General features: G+C 43.5%; 2 protein-coding genes and 1 pseudogene across 6 annotated transcripts in view; 2 read left to right on the top strand and 1 right to left on the bottom strand.

The window, feature by feature from the left end:
- Positions 1–13: 13 nt before the first annotated feature.
- On the bottom strand, positions 14–5,230 carry LOC129833340 (uncharacterized). The gene is made up of 2 exons (XM_055897870.1): positions 3,442–5,230; positions 14–2,065 (listed from the first exon to the last, which is right to left on the bottom strand). The coding sequence occupies exon 2, from the start codon at positions 1,851–1,853 to the stop codon at positions 789–791; it is 1,065 nt and encodes a 354-aa protein (XP_055753845.1). The 5' UTR covers positions 1,854–2,065; positions 3,442–5,230; the 3' UTR covers positions 14–788.
- Positions 4,629–11,249, top strand: LOC129833341 (thioredoxin, mitochondrial-like; annotated as a pseudogene).
- A 7,331-nt stretch (positions 11,250–18,580) lies between these two features.
- Positions 18,581–26,502, top strand: part of LOC129833339 (myosin-9-like) — a 31,505-nt gene continuing 23,583 nt past the window's right edge. For 2 of the 5 annotated variants that reach the window (XM_055897865.1, XM_055897864.1), the window contains exon 1: positions 22,903–22,970. In XM_055897865.1, coding sequence (XP_055753840.1) covers positions 22,918–22,970 — 53 coding nt within the window. In that variant the 5' untranslated portion in view covers positions 22,903–22,917. Of the gene's footprint in view, positions 18,826–22,902; positions 22,971–23,887; positions 24,153–25,741; positions 26,082–26,502 lie in introns of those variants that run through there. The other 3 variants (XM_055897866.1, XM_055897867.1, XM_055897868.1) reach the window with 3 other exon arrangements.

Below are 26,502 nucleotides of genomic sequence, written 5' to 3'. Positions count from 1 at the left end.
CCCCCTCCCCGCCTCACCTCTAAGATGTCACAGAAAGCTTCCTTGTTCTCGACCTCGCCCCCTGTCTGCTGGGACCCCTCAAAAATCCCAGATATCCCTGCAATTTCCGGTGCAATGTTAGTTTGGCGCCTAATGGGAGGGGCGGGTTGAAAAAAAAGAGCCTGACTCACAAACATTTTGGGCTGCGTTTGAGGGTAAACACATAAACGGCAGGCTGTGCGAGGCGGGCAGTGAGGAGGACTGAGACGCCGGTGTTCTGGCCCTGACACGCAGCTCCCACCACAGGCTTCACACAGAGCACAGCACTGTTCAGGCCCCAACCGACACCTCAAAAACAACATGGGCCTCCACTCTGATCAGAGGAGGGGGCTCTCTGCGGGGGATATCTGGACACGGTCTATAGACGGACAAGGCAGGGCACACCATTACTGAAACGCTGAGGTTGGTTCACTTGTTGATGTTAATCCTGAGAAACAACAATGCCCTGGATCTTTCAAACTATACATGCTACATTTAATGCAATTGAAATGTGACAGGACAGCATATCCTTAGAAACTATTAATGTGATTATTTGTAAAGGATGTACAGTATAATAGGCAAGAGCAACATACATTATACCTGGATAAGACTTGTTAAGGATGTGGAGGCGTAATGCGCTATATGCAAATACATTATATAAGCTAAGTGTCAGTCAGAATATGCCGAAGTAACAAGACAGAAAACCGCATAAAGCATAAACACAAATGGGCCTCTTGAGATGAGAGACCCCTTTCCTTTGCTGGACAATATTACTTCCTCCTGAAGGGCAGAGGGTGGAGGAGGGGTACAGGCAAGGGGTGGAAGGGGGCGTGTGGGGAGGTGCATGGCGAGGGTGGCGGGGAGTTTTCGGGAAGCAGCAGGGGTACGTGCAGGAGGGAGCCAGACTGACAGATAGGCGGGAGGAAGTGGGGGCGTCTGTCTCTCCTGTGGTTGGCTGCTGGATGTGAATACCCCTCTCTGTGTCCAGCCATCCTCTCTCTGAACCCACTCTGCTGCTGTTTACTTCTGTTGGGAGAAGTGGCCTCCTCCTCTCGATCTCCAATCCCCAGACTTTGTAACCACTGGCACAGTCCACCATCTCCCTCTGTCTCTGGCGTGAAGGACGGGGCCACATATCTGTCATTGGCATGGTCCTCTCCTTTACAGTCCAGCCTCCTCCTCTTCACCTTCTGCTTCTCTTTCACTCCTCCCTCTCCAGTCCCAAGATCATCTCGCATTTTAAGAGGAGACACTGCTCTGCCCCATCTTGCCCTGCCTTTGATATGGGTCCTTAAGGGTGGGGAATCCTGAGAAAAAGGCTGTCCACCCTGCTGTCTGCTTTCAGCACCGACTATGAATGAGAGTGTATCTGTGAGAGGTCCTGTTGGTGGTTCTAATACAGTGAGCCCATGTGCACTCATGAGTCTCTTGGTCTGTGTTTGTGTCTCTGAGTCTGTGTTTATGTGAACGTCCTTCTCTGACACTACGTCATTGTGAGTCAGTTGATGTGGGAGTGTGTTGATGTGGGTGCCTGACAGTAAATCTTGGAGGGTGTGTGTTCCTGAAACCGCGCCGGCGTGTGTATTCGCAGGCAGCACCGCTCTGGATCTGCGGAATATGGAGCGGAGACGTCGGTGGGGCGGTAGGCTGGCCGACAGCCCGATGCTGCGGAACAAAGGTGGGGGGCGGAGGGTGATAGAGGGTCTCATCTCTTCACCCGTCCTCTGGAGCATTACATCTGCTCCTCTCTCCTCCTCCCCCTCTTTGAGGTGCCTCCAGAAGTCATCAGATCTGTCCCCACGTTCAAACTGCCAGTGTCGGGAAGGCTGGGACATTCTACCTTGTTACAGGTGGAGGTAGATGGGAGACTGTGTTTAATGGTATTGGATGGGGTAAAACATTTCATTTGGTAAGATGACCACCTCTGGTTGATATGCTCAGGGAAGACCTCTTGTTAGACTTCCTAAATGTAGTTAGTTAAAAAAAAATCCCGAAGTCACTTCACCAATGTCCGGATAGGTCAAAACATCTTGTTCAACAAGGCACCCTATAAGTAGGCAGTGGATACAAATGTACAGAATTAACACAGAGCACAGGAGGTTGGTGGCACCTTAATTGGGGAGGATGGGCTCATGGTAATGGTTGGAGGGGAATTAGTGGAATAGTATCAAATATATCAAACGCGTGGTTTCCATTTGCTCCGTTCCAGCCATTATTATGAGCCGTCCTCCCCTCAGCAGCCTCCACTGACACAGAGTTATTCAGAGTTAAGTCATCAAAGCTATTGCACTACATCCAGAGAAAACAGTCCGTGTCCAAGAAATCACTGTGACATAATAGGGCAGTGGTGAAACAGAGGAGGCTGGTGGGAGGAGCTATAGGAGGACATGCTCGTTGTAATGGCTGGAATGGAATAAATGGGACGGTATCAAACATATCAAATGTAACAGATGTAACTTTACGTCGTCCCCTCGCCCCGACACGGGCGCGAACCAGGGACCCTCTGCACACATCGACAACAGTCACCCACAAAGCAGCGTTACCCATCGCTCCACAAAAGCCGCGGCCCTTGCAGAGCAAGGGGCAACCCTACTTAATGTCTCAGAGCAAGTGACGTAACTGATTGAAATGCTACTAGCGCGTGTAACAGTATAACTTTACGTCGTCCCCTCGCCCCGACCTCGGGCGCGAACCAGGGACCCTCTGCACACATCAACAACTGACACCCACGAAGCGTCGTTACCCATCGCTCCACAAAAGCCGCAGCCCTTGCAGAGCAAGGGGCAACCCTACTTAAAGTCTCAGAGCAAGTGACGTAACTGATTGAAATGCTACTAGCGCGTACCCGCTAACTAGCTAGCCATTTCACATCCGTTACACTCACCCCCCTTTCAACCTCCTCCTTTTCCGCAGCAACCAGTGATCCGGGTCACGGCACCAATGTAACAGTATAACTTTACGTCGTCCCCTCGCCCCGATACGGGCGTGAACCAGGGACCCTCTGCACACATCAACAACAGTCACCCACGAAGCAGCGTTACCCATCGCTCCACAAAAGCCACGGCCCTTGCAGAGCAAGGGGCAACCCTACTTAATGTCTCAGAGCAAGTGACGTAACTGATTGAAATGCTACTAGCGCGCACCCGCTAACTAGCTAGCCATTTCACATCCGTTACACAAACATATGGAAAGCACAGGTATGACTCCGTTCTATTAATTCCATTCCAGCCATTACAATGAGCCTGTCCTCCGATAACTCCTCCCACCAGCCTCCACTGCTGTGAAAAGACAGAATAATAAACACAGAGAGGAAAGGACAGTCAAAGAGAAAACATTGAGTGCAGTGCAATGATTATGTGTACAAAAGCTAATTCATGGTAAGAAGTACTACAGGTCTACAAAGAGTAAGTGCAAGCCACTCACAGGGTCAGGTGTTTTCTCTCTGCCTTCTCAGTTCTCAACTTCAGGAATAAGCTGGCTTTGATTGAATATCCATTCATTGTTAATGCAGCAGTCTGGTCCTCCTGTCCACATCATCATCATCATCAGCAGCAGCAATGCCTTGCCCCCATTTCTGAATCCATTGTCTGTCTGTCTGTGTCTGCTGTCTACTCTCCTCTACTCTACTCTCCTAATCTAGTCTCAGTCTCCTCTGCACCTCACACACCCACATCTCTCTACCTTTCATCCGGTGGCCACCTGACATGAAAGGTGGTCGAGACAGCCTCACTTCTCACTTTCATTTTAGTCTCCCCATCAATTATGAATGAATGGTTCTCTGAAGAGAAAGGGCCAGCATGCTACCCATATTGATAATTTCGCTTAGGTGAATTTATAGATGCCTGAGCTCAATGCAGTGAACTTTGTAGGCAGATAGCCTATAGCGGTTTAGAGCATTGGGGCAGTAACCGAAAGGTCGCTGGTTTGAATCCCGGAGCCGGCAAAGTGAAAAAAATCTACCGTTCTCTCCTTGAGCAAGGCAGTTAATCCCCAACAATTGCTCTCCGGGCACCGATGACGTAGACGTCGATTAAGACAGCCGCCAGTACCTCTTTGATTCTGAGGCGTTAAATGCGGAATGCATTCAGTTGTGCAACTGACTAGGTATCCCCATTCTCTTTCCATCTGTTACATCTTCAAGATTGAAAGCAGCTCCTTATGGTAATTTTGTATGGGTATCCGCAATATTTTGCGCTGTATGATTAATTGACAAAGGTAGACAATAATATCTCCTTCTGTGTCAGATTCCGTGTGGTGAGGTCTCCACGATTTGCAAATCCACCTCACCTACTCTATCTCGAGAACTCTTTTATCTCGAGGTCTTCCCATTGTTTTGCAAGAGAACCTTTCATAACCCTTCAAGTGCACTGACGCCACTGTAGTTCTGAATTTTAACTCGTGGCGGCGCTACTCGCTCAAATTTAAACATGAGACCCACAAATAATCTGTGCGTCCTCTTATCTAAACGGAAGTACTTCATACAGTACGATAGTGTACAGAACGGTAAGTGTTTTGTGTTATTTGTCTGTGTCACTACAATGATATTCTGGGTGACATTGGCATGTAATGGCAGTCGTTTTTCTCCGGTTTGTGGATGTGGGCGTTTTATAATGGGAGGACACAGGCGCGTGGAAAGAGAGAAGGAAGACGCAGGCAAAGTCACACGGAGGTTATTCGAAGAAAAATCTAAGCCTATTTCGTAAATACTCACACAGTGGTTGCGAAACACGACGCCGTTTTATTGGATGGTCAAGCCACTAGAAAAAGAACTATCTAAAAACTCTGGTGGTTTATTGTCGTATCAGCAGTTGTCAGTGAAGTTAGCTAACGTTAGCTAGCTAGGGAATCTGTTTGAATCTAGTTCCCTGCTGTTTATGTTATGCATAATAGCCACAAAGCCAGCCATCTCTCACACACCTACATGTTACTGTATGGTGGTAAACAAGAATGTCTTGCATAGGTGTCCTTCCTCCCCCTGATGTCACTGTCCAACCATAGTAGCTCTGCCTGAGTAGCGGCCCTGTTTTGATTATGGTGCCATGAAATTACATTTATCAGTCTTCTGTTCTCTTCCCCCATTTATGTCTCTTTTCAGATGGCTCACCGGCTGCTAGTCCGTAGAATTTGGACCCTCTCAGTAAAAGACCTTCGCTGTCTCCCGGCCTCCACCTCCTCCTTCTCTACCTCCATGCGTTCCTCCACTACCCCTCTATCCTTCATTTCCCCCAAACGCACTCTGCCCCGCTCCCTGCCCCACACTTCCCGCAGAGAGGTCTCCTTCAATGTGCAGGACCATGAGGACTTCACAGAGAGAGTCATCAACAGTGACCTGCCTGTGCTTATTGACTTCCATGCCCAGTGAGTAGCTAATAGATTCATTCATGAAGATGTTTCATGGACCCCCAGAGGGGATATTATGCTCCACTTACAGCATTTACAAACTACCCTCTAATGAGAAAGCAAAGCCCCTAAGAGACAATACATGGAGAAGCATCTATGTCTGCCTGTTGAAATTAGACTACTGAGATGACAGCAGGAAACAACTTTTATAGCAGGTATCAAATGATGGTTTACAACCATGCTTGTAAACCTGACCATAGCTTTTTCAACAATGCACCCAACACGTGAATGTATTTATCAATTATATTAATTGACATAATATGCTCAACAGCTTTCCTATTGTAAGACTAAAGCATAACAGTGAAAGTTGTGACTGAGTGCATATCATGTGTGATATCAACACCTTACCCATACTGTATGTGTCTGGCTGCATGGCTTGACATCCGATGGTGTTTCCATTGGAGGTAGATCATTTGAGGTTACACAACAAGAGGCAATGCCAGGACAGCCACATTGGGTTCATGCTCTTCTACAACATGTGTCAAACTCATTCACGTAGGGCAGAGTGCCTGCGGGTTTTCGCTCCTCCCTTGGACTTGATGAATGAAGGTCACTGTTTAGTAAGGAACTCCCCACACCTGGTTGTCTAGGTCTTAATTAAACGGAGAAACCAAAACCCAGCAGACACTAGGCCCTCCATGGAATGAGTTTGACACCCCTGCTCTAGAAAATTACACACAGCCTGAATATATACATACACACACAGTGGCTTGCAAAAGTATTCATCCCCCTTGGCATTTTTCCTATTTTGTTGCCTTACAACCTGGAATTTAAATAGATTTTTGGGGTTTATCATTTGATTTACACAACATGCCTATCACTTTGAAGATGTAAAATATTTTTTGTGAAATAAGACAAAAAACAACTTGAGCATGCATAACTATTCACCCCCCCCCCCCCAAAGTCAATACTTGTAGAGCCACCTTTTGCAGCAATTACAGCTGCAAGTCTCTTGGGGTATGTCTATAAGCTTGGCACATCTAGCCACTTGGATTTTCGCTCATTCTTCAATGCAAAACTGCTCCGGCTCCTTCAAGTTGGATGGGTGCCGCTGGTGTACAGCTATCTTTAAGTCATACCACAGATTCTCCATTGGATTGAGGTCTGGGCTTTGACTAGGCCATTCCAAGACATTTAAATGTTTCCCCTTAATTAAACCACAAGTGTTGCTTTAGCAGTATGCTTAGGGTAATTGTCCTGCTGGAAGGTGAACCTCCGCCCCAGTCTCAAATCTCTGGAAGACAAACAGGTTTCCCTCAAGAATTTCCCTGTATTTAGCACCATCTATCATTCTTTCAATTCTGACCAGTTTCCCAGTCCCTGCAGACGGAACAACATACCCACAGGATGATGCTGCCACCACGCTTTACTGTGGGGATGATGTTCTCGGGGTGATGAGAGGTGTTGGGTTTGCGCCAGACATAGTGTTTTCCTTGATGGCCAAAAAGCTACATTTTAGTCTCATCTAACCAGAGTACCTTCTTCCATATGTTTGGGGAGTCTCCCACATGCCTTTTGGCGAACACCAAACATGTTTGCTTATTTTGTCTTTAAGCAATGGCTTTTTTTCTGGCTACTCTTCCGTAAAGCCCAGCTCTGTGGAGTGGACGGCTTAAAGTTGTCCTATGGACAGACTCCAATCTCCGCTGTGGAGCTTTACAGCCCCTTCAGGGTTATCTTAGGCCTCTTTGTTGCCTCTGATTAATGCCCTCCTTGCCTGGTCCGTGGGTTTTGGTGGGCGGCCCTCTCTTGGCAGGTTTGTTGTGGTGCCATATTTTTTCCATTTTTTAATAATGGATTTAATGGTGCTCTGTGGGAAGTTTCTGATTTTTTTATCACCCAACCCTGATCTGTACTTCTCCACAACTTTGTCCCTGACTTGTTTGGAGAGCTCCTTGGTCTTCATGGTGCCGCTTGCTTGGTGGTGTTGCAGAACAGAACAGGTGTATATATACTGAAATCATGTGACACTTAGATTGCACACAGGTGGACTTTATTTAACTAATTATGTGACTTCTGAAGGTAATTGGTTGCACCAGATCTTATTTAGTGGCTTCATAGCAAAGGGGGTGAAAACATACAGGTAAAGTCAGAAGTTTACTTACACTTAGGTTGGAGTCATTCAAACTCGTTTTTCAACCACTCCACAAGTTTCTTGTTAACAAACTATAGTTTTGGCAAGTCGGTTAGGACATCTACTTTGTGCATGACACAAGTTATTTTTTCAACAATTGTTTACAGACAGATTCTTTCACTTATAATTCACTGTATCACAATTCCAGTGGGTCAGAAGTTTACATACACTAAGTTGACTGTGCCTTTAAACATCTTGGAAAATTCCAGAAAATTATGTAATGGCTTTAGAAGCTTCTGATAGGCTAATTGACATAATTTGAGTAAATTTTTTTTTTATTATTATTGTTTTTTTATTTCACCTTTATTTAACCAGGTAGGCTAGTTGAGAACAAGTTCTCATTTGCAACTGCGACCTGGCCAAGATAAAGCATAGCAGTGTGAACAGACAACAACACAGAGTTACACATGGAGTAAACAATAAACAAGTCAATAACATGGTAGGAAAAAAAGAGAATCTATATACAATGTGTGCAAAAGGCATGAGGTAGGCAATAAATCGAATAATTACAATTTAGCAGATTAACACTGGAGTGATAAATCATCAGATGATCATGTGCAAGAAGAGATACTGGTGTGCAAAAGAGCAGAAAAGTAAATAAATAAAAGCAGTATGGGGGTGAGGTAGGTAAATTGGGTGGGTAGTTTACAGATGGACTATGTACAGCTGCAGCGATCGGTTAGCTGCTCGGATAGCAGATTTTTAAAGTTGTTGAGGGAGATAAAAGTCTCCAACTTCAGAGATTTTTGCAATTCGTTCCAGTCGCAGGCAGCAGAGAACTGTAAGGAAAGGCGTCCAAATGAGGTTTTGGCTTTAGGGATGATCAGTGAGATACACCTGCTGGAGCGCGTGCTACGGGTGGGTGTAGCCATCGTGACCAGTGAACTGAGATAAGGCGGCACTTTACCTAGCATAGCCTTGTAGATGACCTGGAGCCAGTGGGTCTGACGACGAACATGTAGCGAGGGCCAGCCGACTAGGGCATACAGGTCGCAGTGGTGGGTCGTATAAGGTGCTTTAGTAACAAAACGGATGGCACTGTGATAAACTGCATCCAGTTTGCTAAGTAGAGTATTGGAAGCTATTTTGTAGATGACATCGCCGAAGTCGAGGATCGGTAGGATAGTCAGTTTTACTAGGGTAAGTTTGGCGGCGTGAGTGAAGGAGGCTTTGTTCCGGAATAGAAAGCCGACTCTAGATTTGATTTTGGATTGGAGATGTTTGATATGAGTCTGGAAGGAGAGTTTGCAGTCTAGCCAGACACCTAGGTACTTATAGATGTCCACATATTCTAGGTCGGAACCGTCCAGGGTGGTGATGCTAGTCGGGCGTGCGGGTGCAGGCAGCGAACGGTTGAAAAGCGAAATTGGAGGTGTACCTGTGATGTATTTCAAACCCTACCTTCAAACGCAGTGCCTCTTTGCTTGACATCATTCGAAAATCAAAAGAAATCAGCCAAGACCTCGGAAAAACAATTCTAGACCTCCACAAGTCTGGTTCATCCTTGGGAGCAATTTCCAAATGCCTGAAGGTACCACGTTCATCTGTACAAACAATAGTACGCAAGTATAAATACCATGGGAACATGCAGCCGTCTTACCGCTCAGGAAGGAGACGCATTCTGTCTCCTAGAGATGAACATACTTTGGTGCAAAAAATGCAAATCAATCCCAGAACAACAGCAAAAGACCTTGTGAAGATGCTGGAGGAAACAGGTACAAAAGTATCTATATCCACAGTAAAACAAGTCCTATATCAACATAACCTGAAAGGCCGCTCAGCAAGGAAGAAGCCACTGCTCCAAAACCGCCGTAAAAAAGCTAGACTACTGTTTGCAATTGAACATGGGGCTGAAGATCGTACTTTTTGGAGAAATGTCCTCTGGTCTGATGAAACAAAAACAGAACTGTTTGGCCATAATGACCATCCTAATGCTAGGAGGAAAAAGGGGGAGGCTTGCAAGCCAAAGAACACCATCACAACCGTGAAGCACGGGGGTGGCAGCATCATGTTGTGGGGGTGCTTTGCTGCAGGAGGGACTGGTGCACTTCACAAAATACATGGCATCATAATGAGGGGAAATTATTTGGATATATTGAAGCAACATCTCAAGACATTAGTCAGGAAATTAAAGCCTGGTCGCAAATGGGTCTTCCAAATGGACAATGACCCCAAGCATACTTCCAAAGTTGTGGCAGAATGGCTTAAGGACAACAAAGTCAAGGTATTGGAGTGGCCATCACAAAGCCCTGACCTCAATCCTATAGAAAATTTGTGGGCAGAACTGAAAAAGTGTGTGTGAACGAGGAGGCCTACAAACCTGACTCAGTTACACCAGCTCTGTCAGGAGGAATGGGCCAAAATTCACCCAACTTATTGTGGGAAGCATGTGGAAGGCTACCTGAAATGTTTGACCCAAGTTAAACAATTTAAAGGCAATGGTACCAAATACTAATTGAGTGTATGTAAACTTCTGACCCACTGGGAATGTGATGAAAGAAATAAAAGCTGAAATAAATCATTCTCTCTACTATTATTCTGACATTTCACTTTCTGAAAATAAAGTGGTGATCGTAACTGACCTAAAACAGGGAATTTTACTAGGATTAAATGTCAGGAATTGTGAAACTGAGTTCAAATTTATTTGGCTAAGGTGTATGTAAACCTCCGACTTAAACTGTATGCACACACCACTTTTTCTTTTTTTATAATTTTTTGAAACAAGTGATTTAAAAAAAAATATATATATATAATAATAATAATCTTCACAAATTTGGACAATTTTTTTGTCAATTACATTAAATCCAAATAAAAATCTATTTAAATTACATTTTGCAATGCAACAAAATAGGGAAAATGCCAAGGGGGTGAATACTTTTGCAAGGCACTGTATAAACAGTAAACATGATACACATGACCTTGATATGCATAGTGGTCAGTGTTGACCTTGTTTATGTTTTTGCAAACTTGTTGACATTGTCTTGCTAGGCAACAATTTAATGTTATTTTCAGGTTCTATTCTGTACTCCCAGATATATATTTTGTGGAGACTATTGATTGAAATTTCACGAATACCAGTATTATTAGTTCTAACCAGACATCCCATGTTTGTTCTATAAAGGTGGTGTGGTCCCTGCAAGATACTGGGGCCAAGATTAGAGAAAGCTGTCGCCAAACAGAAAGGCAAAGTTGCCATGGCAAAGGTCGACATAGACGATCACACAGACTTGGCCATTGAATATGGGGTAAGTGGAAGCTGTTGACATTATTGATTGATATTGCAAATGTTAGTTAGAAAATGTGACCTTTCCTCCCTTCCTTGAAGTAACTCCTGATCTAAAATGATGGGATTTGTGAAAGCAGGGATTCCACTACATAGTTTACAGCAACCCCATCAGATCAGGGATTACTAGAAGGAAGGATACATTTTGTTCTGGAACAGTACCTTTGACTGATGTCATTGTGGTTACTGACCTCTACTTCTCTCTACAGGTATCGGCGGTCCCCACGGTAATCGCCATGCGAGGAGGCGACGTCATCGACCAGTTTGTGGGAATCAAAGATGATGAGGCGCTGGACTCGTTTGTCAGCAAGCTTGTTGGACAATGAACATGTCAATCACATCCCTGTGATCCAACCCCTTATGACCCCATTGTTGTCTGAGCCTGGTCTGGTCCTCAACGCTGCACGGCCATTTTGAACCTGTTAAAACAACTAACAATCCATCCACCACCTGACCACAATCCCACCTGACCACAACCCCACCTGGCACACGCTCACACCCATCCCTAAACTCTCTGCTTTGTATTATTCTGTCTGTCTATTGTCTAGTGATGGGTGTGTGCTTGTGAACTTCAATTCCCCTCTTTATACTCATATATTGCTCCCATCTTGCAGCGGTTTCCTCCCTCCATCAACCTGTAATATAATGGCCCCAACCTGTAATATAATGGCCCCAGCCTGTGGAAACTAGTAGAGCAGCCTGAGCCAGTGTGTACCAGTTTACTACAATAGATTGTTTAGGATGGGCGACTACACTGCTGTACTTTCCTGCATTGTATTGGGGACAAGTCGTTTAGTATTAAGTGGGGAGGGAAGTTAACAGGAAATGTGATATTGGTGAATGAGCTGTGATGTCTCTTTGCAGTTCCTGCTTTAGTCCACTCGAGGGCGGCCTTCCCCTAGCATTGTAGGCACGGTCATTTTACACCATTATGCCTAATGTGAGAGTGGAATGTGTCTGTCATGAGTGTGTCTGTATGGATATATCTGTGTATGACTTTTTCAGTCTGTATCAGTCGGTCTCTTGGTTTTGACTGAGAAATTTGAGATGTGGGAAACACAAATATGGTTATGGGTTTGATTTAGATTTTATTTCAATAAACTATGTAATATGACCAAGAGAATAAATAAAGGATATTAAAGGTGTTCTATATTTGGAGTGTGAATTGGTTTGTGGTCTACTATTACATGCGGTAAAGGACGAAATCATGAGGAAGTGGTTTCATAGTAATATTGGAGCCTTTGACCTATATATGACTTTAGCTGTAAAATAATAATCTTTATAACTTTATTTTATTTTCGGTGGTATGTAAATTATGAAGTTTACATCTAATCAGTTGTGGTAATATTTCAGCCATGTGATTCCCTTGTTAACTATGTGGGCAGTCTAGTTAGGGGAGTGGTGATGGAATGTTGACTAAGGATGATGGTGCGATGTTTGTTTGCCTGGGAGGCAGGGATGTTTTCTGTCACAGATTAATTGACATATTTCTTTCTAGTAGAATGGGTGTGATGTTCTCACCATTACTGACAAACTTCTGTATGTACCTAATGAGCTGGAATAGTCTTCTGTCTGTCTATTAAGCTACCTTGCCACATTCTTTTCCTTCTCATTTAATTATTTATTTTTATTTAACTAGGCAAGTCAGGTAAGAACAAATTCTTATGTACAATGACGGCCTATTTATCCCTCATTCAGTTTCTCCTCTTTTCCATTTCATGTCTCTCCATCCTCCTTTATTTTCAGATTTATCCTTTAATTCAGTTTCTATTTATTCAGTCTATCTCTCTCTCTTTGTTTCTCTCTGTTTCTCTCTCTCTCTTTACTTGTTTTACCCACTCATCAGTGTAACGTGTGGAAGCCTGAAGCCCCCCCCCCCCCCCCCCCCCGCCATGACCACGGCTTCACACCAGTCCTCTCCCCTACACCTTAACTCACCAAGCTGTCTAGGTAGGCACCTGGGCTCTGACTCCCCATCTCCAGTTATCATTCCGTCTCACATGACGACACACCGGGTCATTCCCACACTGCGTGCCTCACGATCATAGCGTGTTATTACAGAATCACTGCTGACATCGTCATGGCACAAGCTTCCAAGCTACTTATTTGCTACCCTTAAACAGAGTACATTTTACAGGTTCCGTCTGTAGTTTTAATAACCTTGGATTAGATCATTGTTACACAAATAACGTCCCCCAAGAAATTGACTGAGTGTTGAGCTGTTCAGTTCTAAAGGATATAAACATCCAGGGATTTTCTAAGAGGAATTCCATAGGTATTACATAAACAGGTGTGAGTAAGCAGGTACGGTTGGAGTAGCTAATGGTCTCGATCTATAATCCAGACTGCTGTTGTACTCAATGAAAGACATTTCTGTTTGGACTCTATCACATAGTTGAAATGGCTGGAATAGTAGTTCAGCAGTACCTTAGATCATTAACAATTTTGAACCAGTCCTCCCTCTCCCTTCATGTTCTCTCTTTTCCCCCTCCCTTTCTATCTCTGTGTTCAGTGTCTTGACCACAGTGCTGATGATAGGTATAGACTTATACAGGTGTACTTGTTGATTCCCCTTCTTTAAAGGACCAGTGCAGTCAACATTATTTCCTGATAGTGGCTGGTTGAAAATACAATCTATACAGGTCCTTCTAATCAGCAGGTTTGCAATAGGTGGAAGTTTCTGACATGGTTATGCAGTAAATTAGTTAATAGACTAATAACAAAGAGTTCCAAAGAGAGTTCTAATGAACATCTATTACAGTAAGGTACTTAATTGTTACCCTGAAATTATTTGCTATTGATATAAAACGGCTGCATTGGGCCTTTAACTACTCTTTGTCTGACTTATGCTGTGTTTGTAACCAAGTGGGAAGTGTGAATTTACCACATATGTCTGGGGAAAATCCACTTTAACGCCCCTTCAACTGGTAATCACTAGTGGGAAACTCGTCTATCATCCTGAGCTCCCACATGCTGAATTCTGACAACAACTACTACAGAAATTACCTCGTTAACAGCATTTTTGGCAGATAAATACAAAACATTATTTCTAAAAAGCAATCTATTAATAGGGTTTCTGAACACTAATTTCTTTACAAGCATTATAGCTGTACTTTTAGTTTATGCAGCTTGTTGGTCATTAGCCAATCAGTGTTTCTCATCAAGTTCAAAGCACATGAATGCATCCAACTTGTATTTACGACTTCACAACTGGTAAATTCCCACCTCCCACTTGTTTATGAATGCAACATTAGTCATAGGAATGAGGTGAAGAGATGACGGAATGCTGTAAAGGTTCATGAGTAGTGTAACCCTACACCTCTTCCGCCAAAAACAATAGACCACACCTCCATCCTCGCTCCCGCTGTCTCTCTCTTTCTCTCTCTCTCTCAACCACTCTGTTACCATATAAGGCAAAAAGACTGGGGAAGCCAGTGACAAATGGGCTGAGAAGGGAGAGTTGCAGAATTCCTCTGCCATCTCTTTCTGCTTTTCTCATACTCTAAAACTTGTAATGTTTGTTGTGTGATAATTTGACTGGCCCTGCCTGTGCCACATAGTCAAAATGCCTTTGGAATGTGTGATGCTGTAACAACAGCCATACCCGGCACAGCCCAAGAGTATTCTGTGTTTATAGTAAATACTTAGCTCTATTTATATTTCAAGCACATATCACCCTCCAGCTTGTTGAATGTCCATTCTGTTCCAGACAAATGTAAATTTACCATACACAAAGCAGACACTGTTTCTTGCTCCCATCTTTTCCTCATCATGTACATTTATTTTATATTTAACCTTTATTTAACTAGGCAAGTCAGTTAAGAACATATTCTTATTTTCAATGATGGCCTAGGAACAGTTGGTTAACTGCCTTGTTCAGGGGCAGAACAACAGCTTTTTACCTTGTCAGCTCGGGGATTCGATCTAGCAACTTTTCGGTTACTGGCCCAACGCTCTAGCCACTAGGCTACCTGCCACCCCAATGAGCAATGTACTTTTTATACATACAGTATACATGATCTGAACTTATATTTTGGTTATGAGAGTTGATTACTGCTGAGTGGGAAAGAGAATATGAAAGAAAAGAAGGAGCCCACCCTTTTCCCTTTTCTCTACATTCCAGAATTTTGTGAGTCAACATGGGTCTGTCTTATCACCCCTTCCTGTGTACTGATTACTCAGGGAGGGAAGACGCTAGGGATGCAGAAAAGGACAAAAGAAGGAATAAATTGCCATGTGTTCTACTACTATAATTTCATGACAGCATATTTGGCATACTGGAGCTGTTTTTAATTACTTTGCGGTTGTGTTTGGACATTGCCCCTCAGGGGATGCTCTATGCCATTTAAGGACACACAAAATACTTTCACACAGCCATACTCTGTCATGTCAAGACCAGCTGGCTAAATTTAAGTGAGTTGCGTAAATAGTCTTGACAGGGGGTTTGACATTATTGGTGAATGGTGTAAAACAACAGCAAGGTGCTGGATGCCAACAATGTGTTTCTACAGATAGCCGTTAGGCTCATATTCAAGCTTGGTGTATGCTTATGCTTAATATGTGTCACTATGTTTTAGATAAGGTTTTTATCTGGAATTAACAGGATACAGCACTCCAATCACTTACAGGTCTGACACATGCAGGCTGGCCCATACACATTACTCTCACATATGAATGCACACACGTGAATTCACAGAAGCTATTGGTGTGTAAAAGAGCTCAATGAACTCATACCAGCCTGTTCACATTGTGCGAGTCAAGGTCAGTGAGGTCAGGAGTGTGTCTCCATATTTGGTTATCTACTCTTAGTTATAGGCTTTCCTTCAGTTTTAATCCCTCGTTGCTGCCGTCTGGGCCCAAATCAGTTTGTTGTGTCATGTCACTCCTGTTGTGACAATGATTGAGCAGAATATGATGTACAACTCAGATTAGGCCTGGATGGGCGGCTGCACATATCCTTCCCAAATCCCTTCCTTTTTGCTCCCTCAGCATCTGGTTCTGCTCAAAGGTGACCCTTGACCCCCGGGCTAAATTCTTTGTATTTACCAACCAGGCCTGACTGAGCGATGTATTGATTTTTCCAACTACATGGCATGTTCGTCAGGGTTGTCGTGTGCTATATGTGATGCACAATTGCTAAATATGCAGGAACGAACACAGACACATTCCACACCTGCTGACACATTGAACAGTATAATGTTGAACATTGAATATATTTCTCTGCTTGTTAACAGACATTATACCTTTATTGGCTCATACTTTTAGTTAGTTATAGGCTATAACTAGGGTCCTGAGTTTTTGCTGATCATATTGTGTGGTCTGGAAAAACTCCTTTCCCTAATAATCGTTATGTCATACTATGGTTATGATAAAGCTGTTTACCCAGACTGCCTCTGTTAAGTGCACATGAGATATAGGTTGTGTATGTCAATATGTTGATGTCACCTGTGTCGAGGATGTTTTTACCAATGTTGGTTGTGTTAACCCTTGTTTATCCGATGAGGTCACAACATCATCTGTTTCACGTTCAGGTCCTTTTGAACGCATAGAGAGCCGGCGTCACCCCTAGGAGAGAGTGAAGATGAGAACGAGTGAGGTCAGGAGTGCAAAGTATTAAATTACCTCATTCTTCCTCTTTCATCTTTATTCTCCTTGTTCCACCATACTCATTTTCACCTGGGCATTTCTTCAATGTATTTCCTTTGCCACATTTCCTTTTTCCTTTGTAAAGGGTATTGTCTCCCTGCTGTTAGGGGCCTGTATACTGGTCCAATGCCTTTGTTCCGTCAGACTGTCTCACCTTCTCCAGATCTCAGGGGAACACAATGGAATGACTAGGTAGACGTGGTACAGAACCACTCTGTATGTACTTACGCTCTCTACCCTCTTAGCATCCATCAGCTCATATCATCCCCTGTTTCTTTTTCATCCTTTCATAGTCTCATTCTTTACTAATGCTACTCTACCCCCAATTCCAGCCCTTCCCCCATCACTTAACCATGAAGTTGATATTGTTGTCTTATGTTTTCCAGTATTGTTATTTTAAGGTTCCTTTCCAGGCAAACTTTTCCAGAGATCTGGATGTGCTGAGGCTGTGCAGCCTTAGTACACACACACACACACACACACACACACACACACACACACACACACACACACACACATACACACATACACACATACACACATACATACATACATACATACATACATACATACATACATACATACATACATACATACACACAGAGCAGTGCTCTACTTGGGAGTGAATCTGGTTCTCTCCACTTTTTCAGCCTGCTGTCCATAGTACATCTCTTGGCTTCCAGTGGGGGCTAAGCTTGCCCTTCTCACTACAGCCATAGTTTTAGCAATCTCAGCTACTGTATCTAGACTCCTCTCAGTGAGCAAATAAGTATTTTCCAGACGTTGACAGCACATTCATTTCAGGTGCTGAATGGAAGGTTAGAAGACGTATATTCCAGATGTCAAAACTAAACATTTTGACGGACGTTGAAATCAGGTGCATCTTAGGTGTTGAATGAAAGTAAAAAACGTGACTTTTCCAGTACATGTTTTCCAAAATGCAACTAAATATTAGGAAGGTGTTCCTAATGTTTTATACACTAGGTGTAGACGTCTATGATTGGTTCAGATAGACTTGATACACAGGGAAGTGTCTATTGTAAAAAATCTACGTCCGTAGACGTTGAAATCAAGGCCATTCTGGACCGCTCCAAAAAAGACAGAAAAAGACATCCAAAAGATGATCCCTGACGGTAAATGCTTAGTGGGCTTTTGCACCTCAACAGGAAAGCGCTTGTGTTTGTTGAATCTACCTTCCTTCTTTCAGTTGTTATTGTTTTTTTTTTAAGTTTTTATATTTCCTGGAAGATTCTTGATCATTCAGCAACACACAACTGACAGCTTTCTATGATATCAGCATTGTACATTGTTTTTGTTTGACAATAGACACTTCTCTGTGGCCAGGTCTACCTGTCAATGAACTGAAACATATCAATTCACACAATAAGTTCTTTGTGTAACCAATGTGAAATGACTAGCTAGTTTGCGGGGTGCGCGCTAATAGCGTTTAAATCTGTGACTTCACTCACTCTGAGACCTTGAAGTAGTTGTTCACCTTGCTCTGCAAGGGCCGCGGCTTTTGTGGAGAGATGGGTAACGATGCTTCGTGGGAGGCAGTTGTTGATGTGTGCAGAGGGTCCCTGGTTCGGGGCGAGGAGAGGGACGGAAGCTATACTGTTATATTTGCACAGGTCAAGTTTTTGTCACGTGGATTGCTATTGACCAATTTTATGCAATTTTTAAAAAATTCTTAGGGTGGAAAAATAATCTGAATTGTTGTTTGTCTATTTGGTGTGTATTTTTATATGCACATACACCTACATTTATTATGCCTCTGTGGGGTTTTAGTTTCAGTATGTTTCTCCAGACACACGGGGATAACCTGGATGATGTAGCCCATCCTGAATGGACTGGTACTTATATGGTCATAAAAATCCTTACAGTGCACATACCTACTTCATTAAACACCTCCTTATCTGTGCCCCCCTTCTCCTCCCCTCAACTATTTAATGTTCAAGATTTTCTTTTGCCCAGTGGCAGTAGTTTCTCCACTTGGAAACGCCCCTTCAATAACATTATTGGCCCAGACGGTAAGGATTATTATAACATTGGCTGGGAGAAGCTAGGAGGGCGGGGACATAACATATAGGCCCCGCCTCCTCTGGACCGCACCCCGACTGACAACGCAAAGAGCGAATTTAAGTAGCTAGTGGAAGAGAGAAGGAAAAAGAAAAAAATAGTGAGAGAGCGCAAGAGAGGGAAGAAGAAAACACTATAATTTGATCCGAGTTCTTTGCGAGGCTGCTGTGGACTGAAAAGGAGTTTGTTTCGCGGCGACTCGGAGACAGACTCAGCCACCGGTTGTAGCTAGCCAACCCCAAAAGCCTCTGCATCTCAACAGCAGGTAATTGTCCCGCTAGCTAGATATCTATTCTAGCTACGTTCTCATTTCCTACAGCCTTGGCTCTTCACATGTTTGTGTCTAGCGGTGAGCAAATGTACCTAACCAGGAAGGACGAAAACTGCAACTTCATCACATCACTGGGTGGGACGTCATAACCCAGATGTATGAATTGTTAACTTTTCAACATCCAACTGTATCAACTTTTGTTTACAAAGTTGATACAATTTCAGGTGGAAAGTAGTTTCATTTTAACAGGCACGGTGTCAAAGCAAATTATATCAGCGACTAAAGAAGCAATGGCGAGAAAAGACGTAGAAAGTAACGTATGCTAACTACAGGAAGTGATTCGCATGAATGAGTTGTAGAAAGGGAGGGAATGAAAAGTAACTCAAAATAATGGAACGCATCAACTATGAGCACGGTCCTGTTAGAACCCTGTTGACGTGTCTATTTCATCGTAGATTAACATGTTGTATAGTTTAGGTCTCGCTGTGTGATCAGCCGCGGGGCAAGCAAACAAGTTTGTAGGCTAACCTACCCCGGGAGTGTTGTTGCACACCATTACGTCACTCTTTAATTGATTCGCTGTGTACGTCCACGCGTCCTGTTTTTTGATTGATCAATTTAGTTCTACGTCATTGAATTGTTTGCATTTCTCATTCATTTCATCCTACACTCCAATGAACATTATGCGTGAAATGACAATGTAGCCAATCGTGTACAGTTAATGTATTACTTAACATTTTCTGCGTTATGATAAATTATCTTTCCTGGCTTAAGTAATTTAACTAAATTAGACTAGATTCACTTTACTCGGTAGGCCTAGAGAACCTTGTTACACGACCAGACATTATATATGCAATGACACCAGTCTAAGTGCTTTGTCAGTAATTTGGGTTTAGTCAGTGTTTTGTGTTGTGAAATTATAGATTGCTGCAGTAGTTTGATTCTGATTATTTCGACCTCAGGGACTTTGCCTGGCTACCCAAACTCGTTGCTCCGGCCAAACGCTATGCCACGCCCACTGACATTAGTTTCTTCTCCACAATGAGTCTGGATCTGAGTACCTCCTCAACGTAGAGGCTAGCATTCTATAAATCAGAGTCCCCAACAAGGGGATGTTCTGGATTTCAGGGCGAATGGAAAGCGTCTGATGCCACTTCCACTTTTGGACGTTAACAATGTGACTCCATCTTAACTCCTCCACATTTATCGGATTGGTTGAACATTACAGAAGAGGACCTCCCCCCAAGTTGTTTTTTTTTCTTCTCGTCAAGACCAGTATGTAGGGGATCTAGTTTCAGGAGTTTCTTTTACGCCTGCTAGTTAGGTTGTTAGAACACAAACCCATTCTGACCATTCTGATTGGTCCCAGAAACCAAAGGTTTGGACCAGAACCAGAACACAAGTCGGTAAAGCAGCATTTTGGAAGTGTCATTTACTTTGATAGTCTGATTGGTTTGAGATGATCCAATCACTGCTGACCTTAATTTTGACGTCCCCACAAACAGCTTCAACGTTGGCAGTCTCAAGCTGAAGTGTAGTGAAATATAGAGCAGAGGAAGAATTCAGTGTGAGTCGTCAGGCAATACGGGGCTCACAAATTACGCATGGTTCTCCAGTGAGCTTGGGCAATTCTCCTGATATAGGAACATGGCTCAGTCTAGGCCTGTGAAAAAGTCTGTTCCCACTGCACTGAGTGAATGTCTGCCCTACTGATATAGGCACATTTGAATATCATGCCCATTAATTCAAACTTGTTATTTCACGTGAAACACAGGCCTATTTCTTAGAACAGGGTTTCTGTCTTTTGAAGGTAACCGAATGCAAAGTCAAGTTCATGACTTTCTTGCATACATCCTTGGTCTCTCTCTGTAGGTGTCTTTCTATTTCAGTAACGCAGGGTGTTGGTTCCTGTCAGAGTAACATAATATCCTGTTTGTGCTTTCACTGCACTGAACTGTGAATCAAACCCCTGGCAACATCTGAAACAAATCCTCTGGATTTCAACATTTGCTCATTGAAAAGGTATTCACCATTATTATTAGATATAAACTGATTAGTCTAACTTGTCGTGATCCTCTTACATTTTACTGATTGTTTCAATGATGTCCCTACTAGAATGTATCCAATTCATGACCAGTGGGTCGACCACATTTGATCAATATGTAATCTAGCCTAAAAATCTTCTTAAAATCATACAGGACAAATTTAAAATGCCTGTTAATGTGTTGAAGGCCAACTAAAATGCAGACATCCTGGCTAAGGTAGATTACTGTTAGGAAACAACTTGCTTTTGTTTCAATTTGAAACATTTGAGTCAAGGGCACCGTGGCACAAAAATGTCCCACAGTTATCCAAGGTTCAGTGGTAGCTGTGATTCTTGAGTTGATGCTATCAGTTAGTCCCAAGATGTTTCTGTCAGGTGAGGTCCTCTAAACTAACTGTAGATTTATAGGACTATAGTTGCCCTTTCAGTGATGAGGGACAGTAACCTGGGCAAATGCTTGATGTTAATCCAGAAAATGGAAGCAAAAAAAGAGCACTACATTTTTGAGCATACCATCAAAATTAGGTGATTTCCCCAAGTAAACAATCCTAATTTTATATTCATTTTAGGCCCTATATCCCAGCTAGCTACAGCAGATCAGATGAAAGGTCATCATCTAGACAGGACTGCAGTTTATGCTTCATTGATATTTATGAGCCATGTCATATAATGTACAGTACATCTCCAGTCAAAGGGGCAAGTAGAAAGCAAAGATCAATCATCCACATGAGAGTCAATATCATTTGAGTAATGTATACAGACCTGCTCATAGCCACAGATCAGCATATAAACATGGGTCACGTTATCTTCTTAAAGCTGGAATCCTTAATGGTGAAACTGTCATGTCAGCTTTTTTTTACTACACTGCTCGACGCACCTCACCTCCGTTACATCCACAAAACGATAACGACGGTGCTGGGGCGGACAGTGGCGCTGTTCCCCTAATACGGATTCCATCTTTAAACTAGGGCTGGGAATTGCCAGGGACCTCACAATATTTCCATGATACTTCGGTGCGATACGATATGTATTGCGTTTCTCACAATTGTATATGTATTACGATTTGGTACTGTGATTAAAAAAAATATATATATTTTTTTTATTTGGGATTTGACGTTCCAAACATATTGCTCACCATATGTATGCTGCTGAGATACAAGCAAGAGCATGATAAATACATAATGGAAGAGTCCTATAAACAAATTGGCTCCCTTTTTTTGATAAGATGGAGAACAAGCTATGAAGGAAAAATACTGGATTTTTCAAATCAAATTCAAGTACTTTTCTTTGCCATCACTATTTTAAATAACAGGTTTGATATCATGGATTCTTAGTAATGCAGACATCAAACACAGGATATTACGTGTGTGCATACATCTGTGCTCTCTGATTCAGGCTTGAGTCATATTTTACTGTTGCTGGCTTGCCAGTCAACCTCTTTTAAACTTTTATTTTACTGCCATTACTCTCGCTATCAACTTATCTATTTATATGTAATAAACGCATTCCTTAGTTCGGTCTGGCTTGAACAATATGATTTGAATTGGGTCAATCGGATTGGTCGACTTGGCAGGGACACCCAATATATCTGCTAAAAAGGCCTAGTGCAAATCCCACTACTAGGTGTATTCTACTTTTTGCTTGCTTGTTTCTTTCCTTCCTCCTACTCCACTCTGTCAATTTCTCCCTACTCTCCATACCTCCTATTTGGGGCCCCCTTCCCATCCTCCCTTTCACAGCACACACCTGTAGGGTTCCACTGAATGCAACAATAGCAGGAAATTACAAATCTATGGCTGGGGTTCAAAACAAACAAGGCTTGTTCTCACTTCTCTGGACTTAACTGTGGAAACACTGATTGCTGCTTGGTTTATGATACATGCTAGGCCTATGCTGGGTGGGGCGATAGTTGTCCTTTTTAATTTATAGTGAACAAAAATAAAGCAACATGTAACAATTTCCAAGATTTTGCTGAGTTACAGTTCAAATAAGGAAATCAGTCAACTGACATAAATAAATTAGGCCTAATCTATGGATTTGATATGACTGGGAAGACTGATATGCATCGGTTGGTCACAGATGCCTTCAAAAAAAGGTAGGGGCATGGATCAGAGAACCAGTCGGTATCTGGTGTGACCACAATTTGCCTCATGCAGCGTGACACATCTCCTTCGCATAGGATTGATCAGGCTGTTGATTGTGGAATGTCGTCCCTCTCCTCTTCAATGGCTGTGTGAAGTTGCTGGATATTGGAAGAACTGGAACATGCTGTCGTACACATCAATCCAGAGCATCCCAAACATGCTTAATGGGTGACATGTCTGTGTGTGGAAGAACTGTGCCTTTTTCAGCTTCCAGGAGTTGAGTACAGATCCTTGCGACAGCATTATCATGCTGAAACATTAGATGACAGCGGCAGATGAATGGCACAAGGGGCCTCAGGATCTCGTCACGGTGTGTCTGTGCATTCAAATTGCCATTGATAAAATGCAATGTCACACCTGTCAGGTGGATTGTCTTGCCAAAGGAGAAATGCTCACTAAGAGGGATGTAGCTAAATTTGAGAAGCTTTTTGTGCATATGGAACACTTCTGCAAACTTATTTCAGCTCATGAAACATATGACTAAAACTTTATATATTGCGGTTATATTTTTATTCAATGACTAATGGAGAGAATCAGATTACTAGTTAGGTAGAGGTCTTTTACACCATGTGGGTGGTGAAAAGCTACCTTGCATGTCAGAAAATAGACTTTGTTCCATTTTGGGTGTGATCTGCGCACCTGATGTGTTTGGTTTTGTAGGCGTATTTTGTAGGCCTGTATGTGTCAGACTGGCTATTGCCCAACGCAGTCAACTTGAGCACTCGAACACAGTTTCACACTGAACTTTGAAACGCTCTCTGCACGGGGATGTCCCTCTGACTGCCACTCCATATTTTATTTCTCTGTCAACCCAAATGCAGGTCAGGTTCCATGTACCCCGCTAGTTTGAATACAGCACATGTTCAACTGGCCGTGAGTGCTTTTGTTTGACTGGTGAATAGCCTCCATAAATGCTAGACACCATTTGTTGTCTTCATGTAGCCTAGACTATAGGGATTCAAAGGGAGTGCTCTTATACTGTAGATAAGACTTCTAGTCAGAGGTAAGGAGAGATAGGAGTTAGCAGACAAAAGGGAGGGGATGGTTTAGTGTAAGTGGGGGAAGAAATGAGCTGAGAAGACCTGTTCAGTTTTCACGGTCAGGTGAAAGATGTTTTATGTCTGAGGAAGCAGGTATGTATGACTCTCTCCAGCATTCTTTCACAACCGTTAAAAGGCTTATGGAACCATTATCTAATATCAATGCGCGTTCAGCAAGCAGGTGCAAATTTAAAAAGCCAACCGTGTCCAATATGCCTGTCTAAATGCCAACAGATATATGAGCCATTTCATAAGCCCTTTGACCCCAAATGATTATACGTGTGTAGGCTATGTGTCAGACTGACACCTACGGGCTGTCAATCAGTACAGTTAATAGAATAATTCTAAAGGAAATGTCTGTTATTGGAAATGTCTGTTATTAGATCAAATCAGTTATTCACTTTATGGTGCTGCAAGACTAACCGGTTGCTTAGAGTTCCAGTTCATGTGGGTCTCTAGTGAGGAATGTGAAAAAATAGTGGATAAGGGTTTGTCATGGAGTGTGGTTAGTTTCCAGGACTTAATTTACTGCAGTCTGCAGAGTTCCTCAGCAGAGGGCCGAGAACTTTTAGTTTCAACGGTGTCTCCTGGCGCACTCTGCAAGAATTCACACAACAAAGTTCCACAAATGGCGAAATAGTTTTCCCGCTTTGTCATTTCCTCTTCCCTCTCTCTCCTCGGCTCCCCCTCCCTCCCCTGTTTTAGGCAGGGAGATGGTGTCTGTGTCCATAATGATCTTAGACACACTCAACCTCGCCTGGCGGTCACACGCTCTCCCTCAGGGCATCAGACAGTGGTGAGGACTAGAAGAGGTAAGGTCAGAGGGCAGGAGAGGGAGATGGAGCGAAAGGCCGTTAAAGCTTAACATGCATACAAGACTGACCATGCTAGACTGGACCCAACGAGACCATCTGATGACTAGAGTAGGGACGGACAGGGTAGGATGTGATTATGAGGAGGATGTATTAATGGTTCCATTAATATTCCAGTCAATGGAGCCATATACCATGGCCAGTTGGCCACAGCTGTTTAACAGCTTTATGTGGCTGGTGGGATACAAGGCTTATTGTACATGGTCAGGCTTTAAATGTAGCCTTTGGTCTCCGACTGACGAGATGGAGGATCAAGACCTTGGTTTTTCCAGCTACTCAGCATAGCTCTGTGTGAGGAGGAGCAGGGGAAGGCACTGAGCTGGAATGGAATGAGTGGAGAAAGGAGGGAGGGAAGGATGGCTCTGATGAAGAGCAAGCAGCCCTTGGTGTGCCTTTTAACGAGAGGGCCAGGTGTTGACAAGGACACTCCTTACTTCCTCCCTTTGTGCCTTCATTCTTGTCTCTGATGTCGGTTCTAAAACCACGCTCTCTCCTCCCCCTTGTGTTATTCATCCCGGGGTTCCGCTCCTATAGTAGGCCACTTCTCTGACTTAGCACCACCCTTCCTAGTTGTCGGTCTTTTTCTTAGCCTTGAATGACATGTTGGCTAGTCATTGATTGTCAGATGGGTTCGATAACATTTAGGGACTGTTGGAGCGATTGGTTTCCTTGTATGCCACGTGTCGCCTTCATTAATGTGTAACTCTGCATGAGTAACTACCAGAACGGCTAATCTCAATATAGCCAACCTTCAATTGATGCGTCTGTTTGTACAGCTGAACAGAGTTTAACGTGACAAGACATGGGGAGGCCTTGCAGCTGCGCAGTACTGGGGTTCAGGCTTAGTGGCGTCCCAGGTTGAGTGAAGACGTGGCCAGACAGAAGGCGGTGGACTTTGGTGGCCAGACAGAAGGCGGTGGACTTTGGTGGCCAGACAGAAGGCGGTGGACTTTGGTGGCCAGACAGAAGGCGGTGGACTTTGGTGGCCAGACAGAAGGCGGTGGACTTTGGTGGCCAGACAGAAGGCGGTGGACTTTGGTGGCCAGACAGAAGGCGGTGGACTTTGGTGGCCAGACAGAAGGCGGTGGACTTTGGTGGCCAGACAGAAGGCGGTGGACTTTGGTGGGGACTCTGAGTCATAATACAATACGTAGCTCTACCCGGTGTTCTCTTAATGCCATAGACATTGCCTAGCCTGTCTATCAATGGCAACGGCTGACCATCACACTTCAGGTTCGCCTTCACTTTTCAATGTAGAGCACCTTCCATAGAATGACTATGAAAAGAATAGATGTGGTTATAAATGTAGCCCTGTGCTGCTCTCAGGAGATGGATGGAGGAGATGCGTCACTGACTAATCTGTGTCAAGACGACGTGTATAGGACACAGCACAGGCCTCTCTGCTCCCTCCCTCCCCAGGGCCGTCAAAAACGGCTGCATGCTCTCCTTTTTGAAGTCTCATTTTATCATTGTTATTTCTGTTCAATATCATTGGGTTATATTCCTATCCTGCTGGCTTATCCTTGTCTTGCTGGTAGACAATGCAAGCTAAACTCTGGCCTCCACTCAAC

Source organism: Salvelinus fontinalis, chromosome 34, assembly GCF_029448725.1.
Source record: "Salvelinus fontinalis isolate EN_2023a chromosome 34, ASM2944872v1, whole genome shotgun sequence".
NCBI classification, from domain to species: domain Eukaryota; kingdom Metazoa; phylum Chordata; class Actinopteri; order Salmoniformes; family Salmonidae; genus Salvelinus; species Salvelinus fontinalis.
Note: the sequence above shows the minus strand (reverse complement) of the source record. Positions and strands in the feature narration are given on the sequence as shown.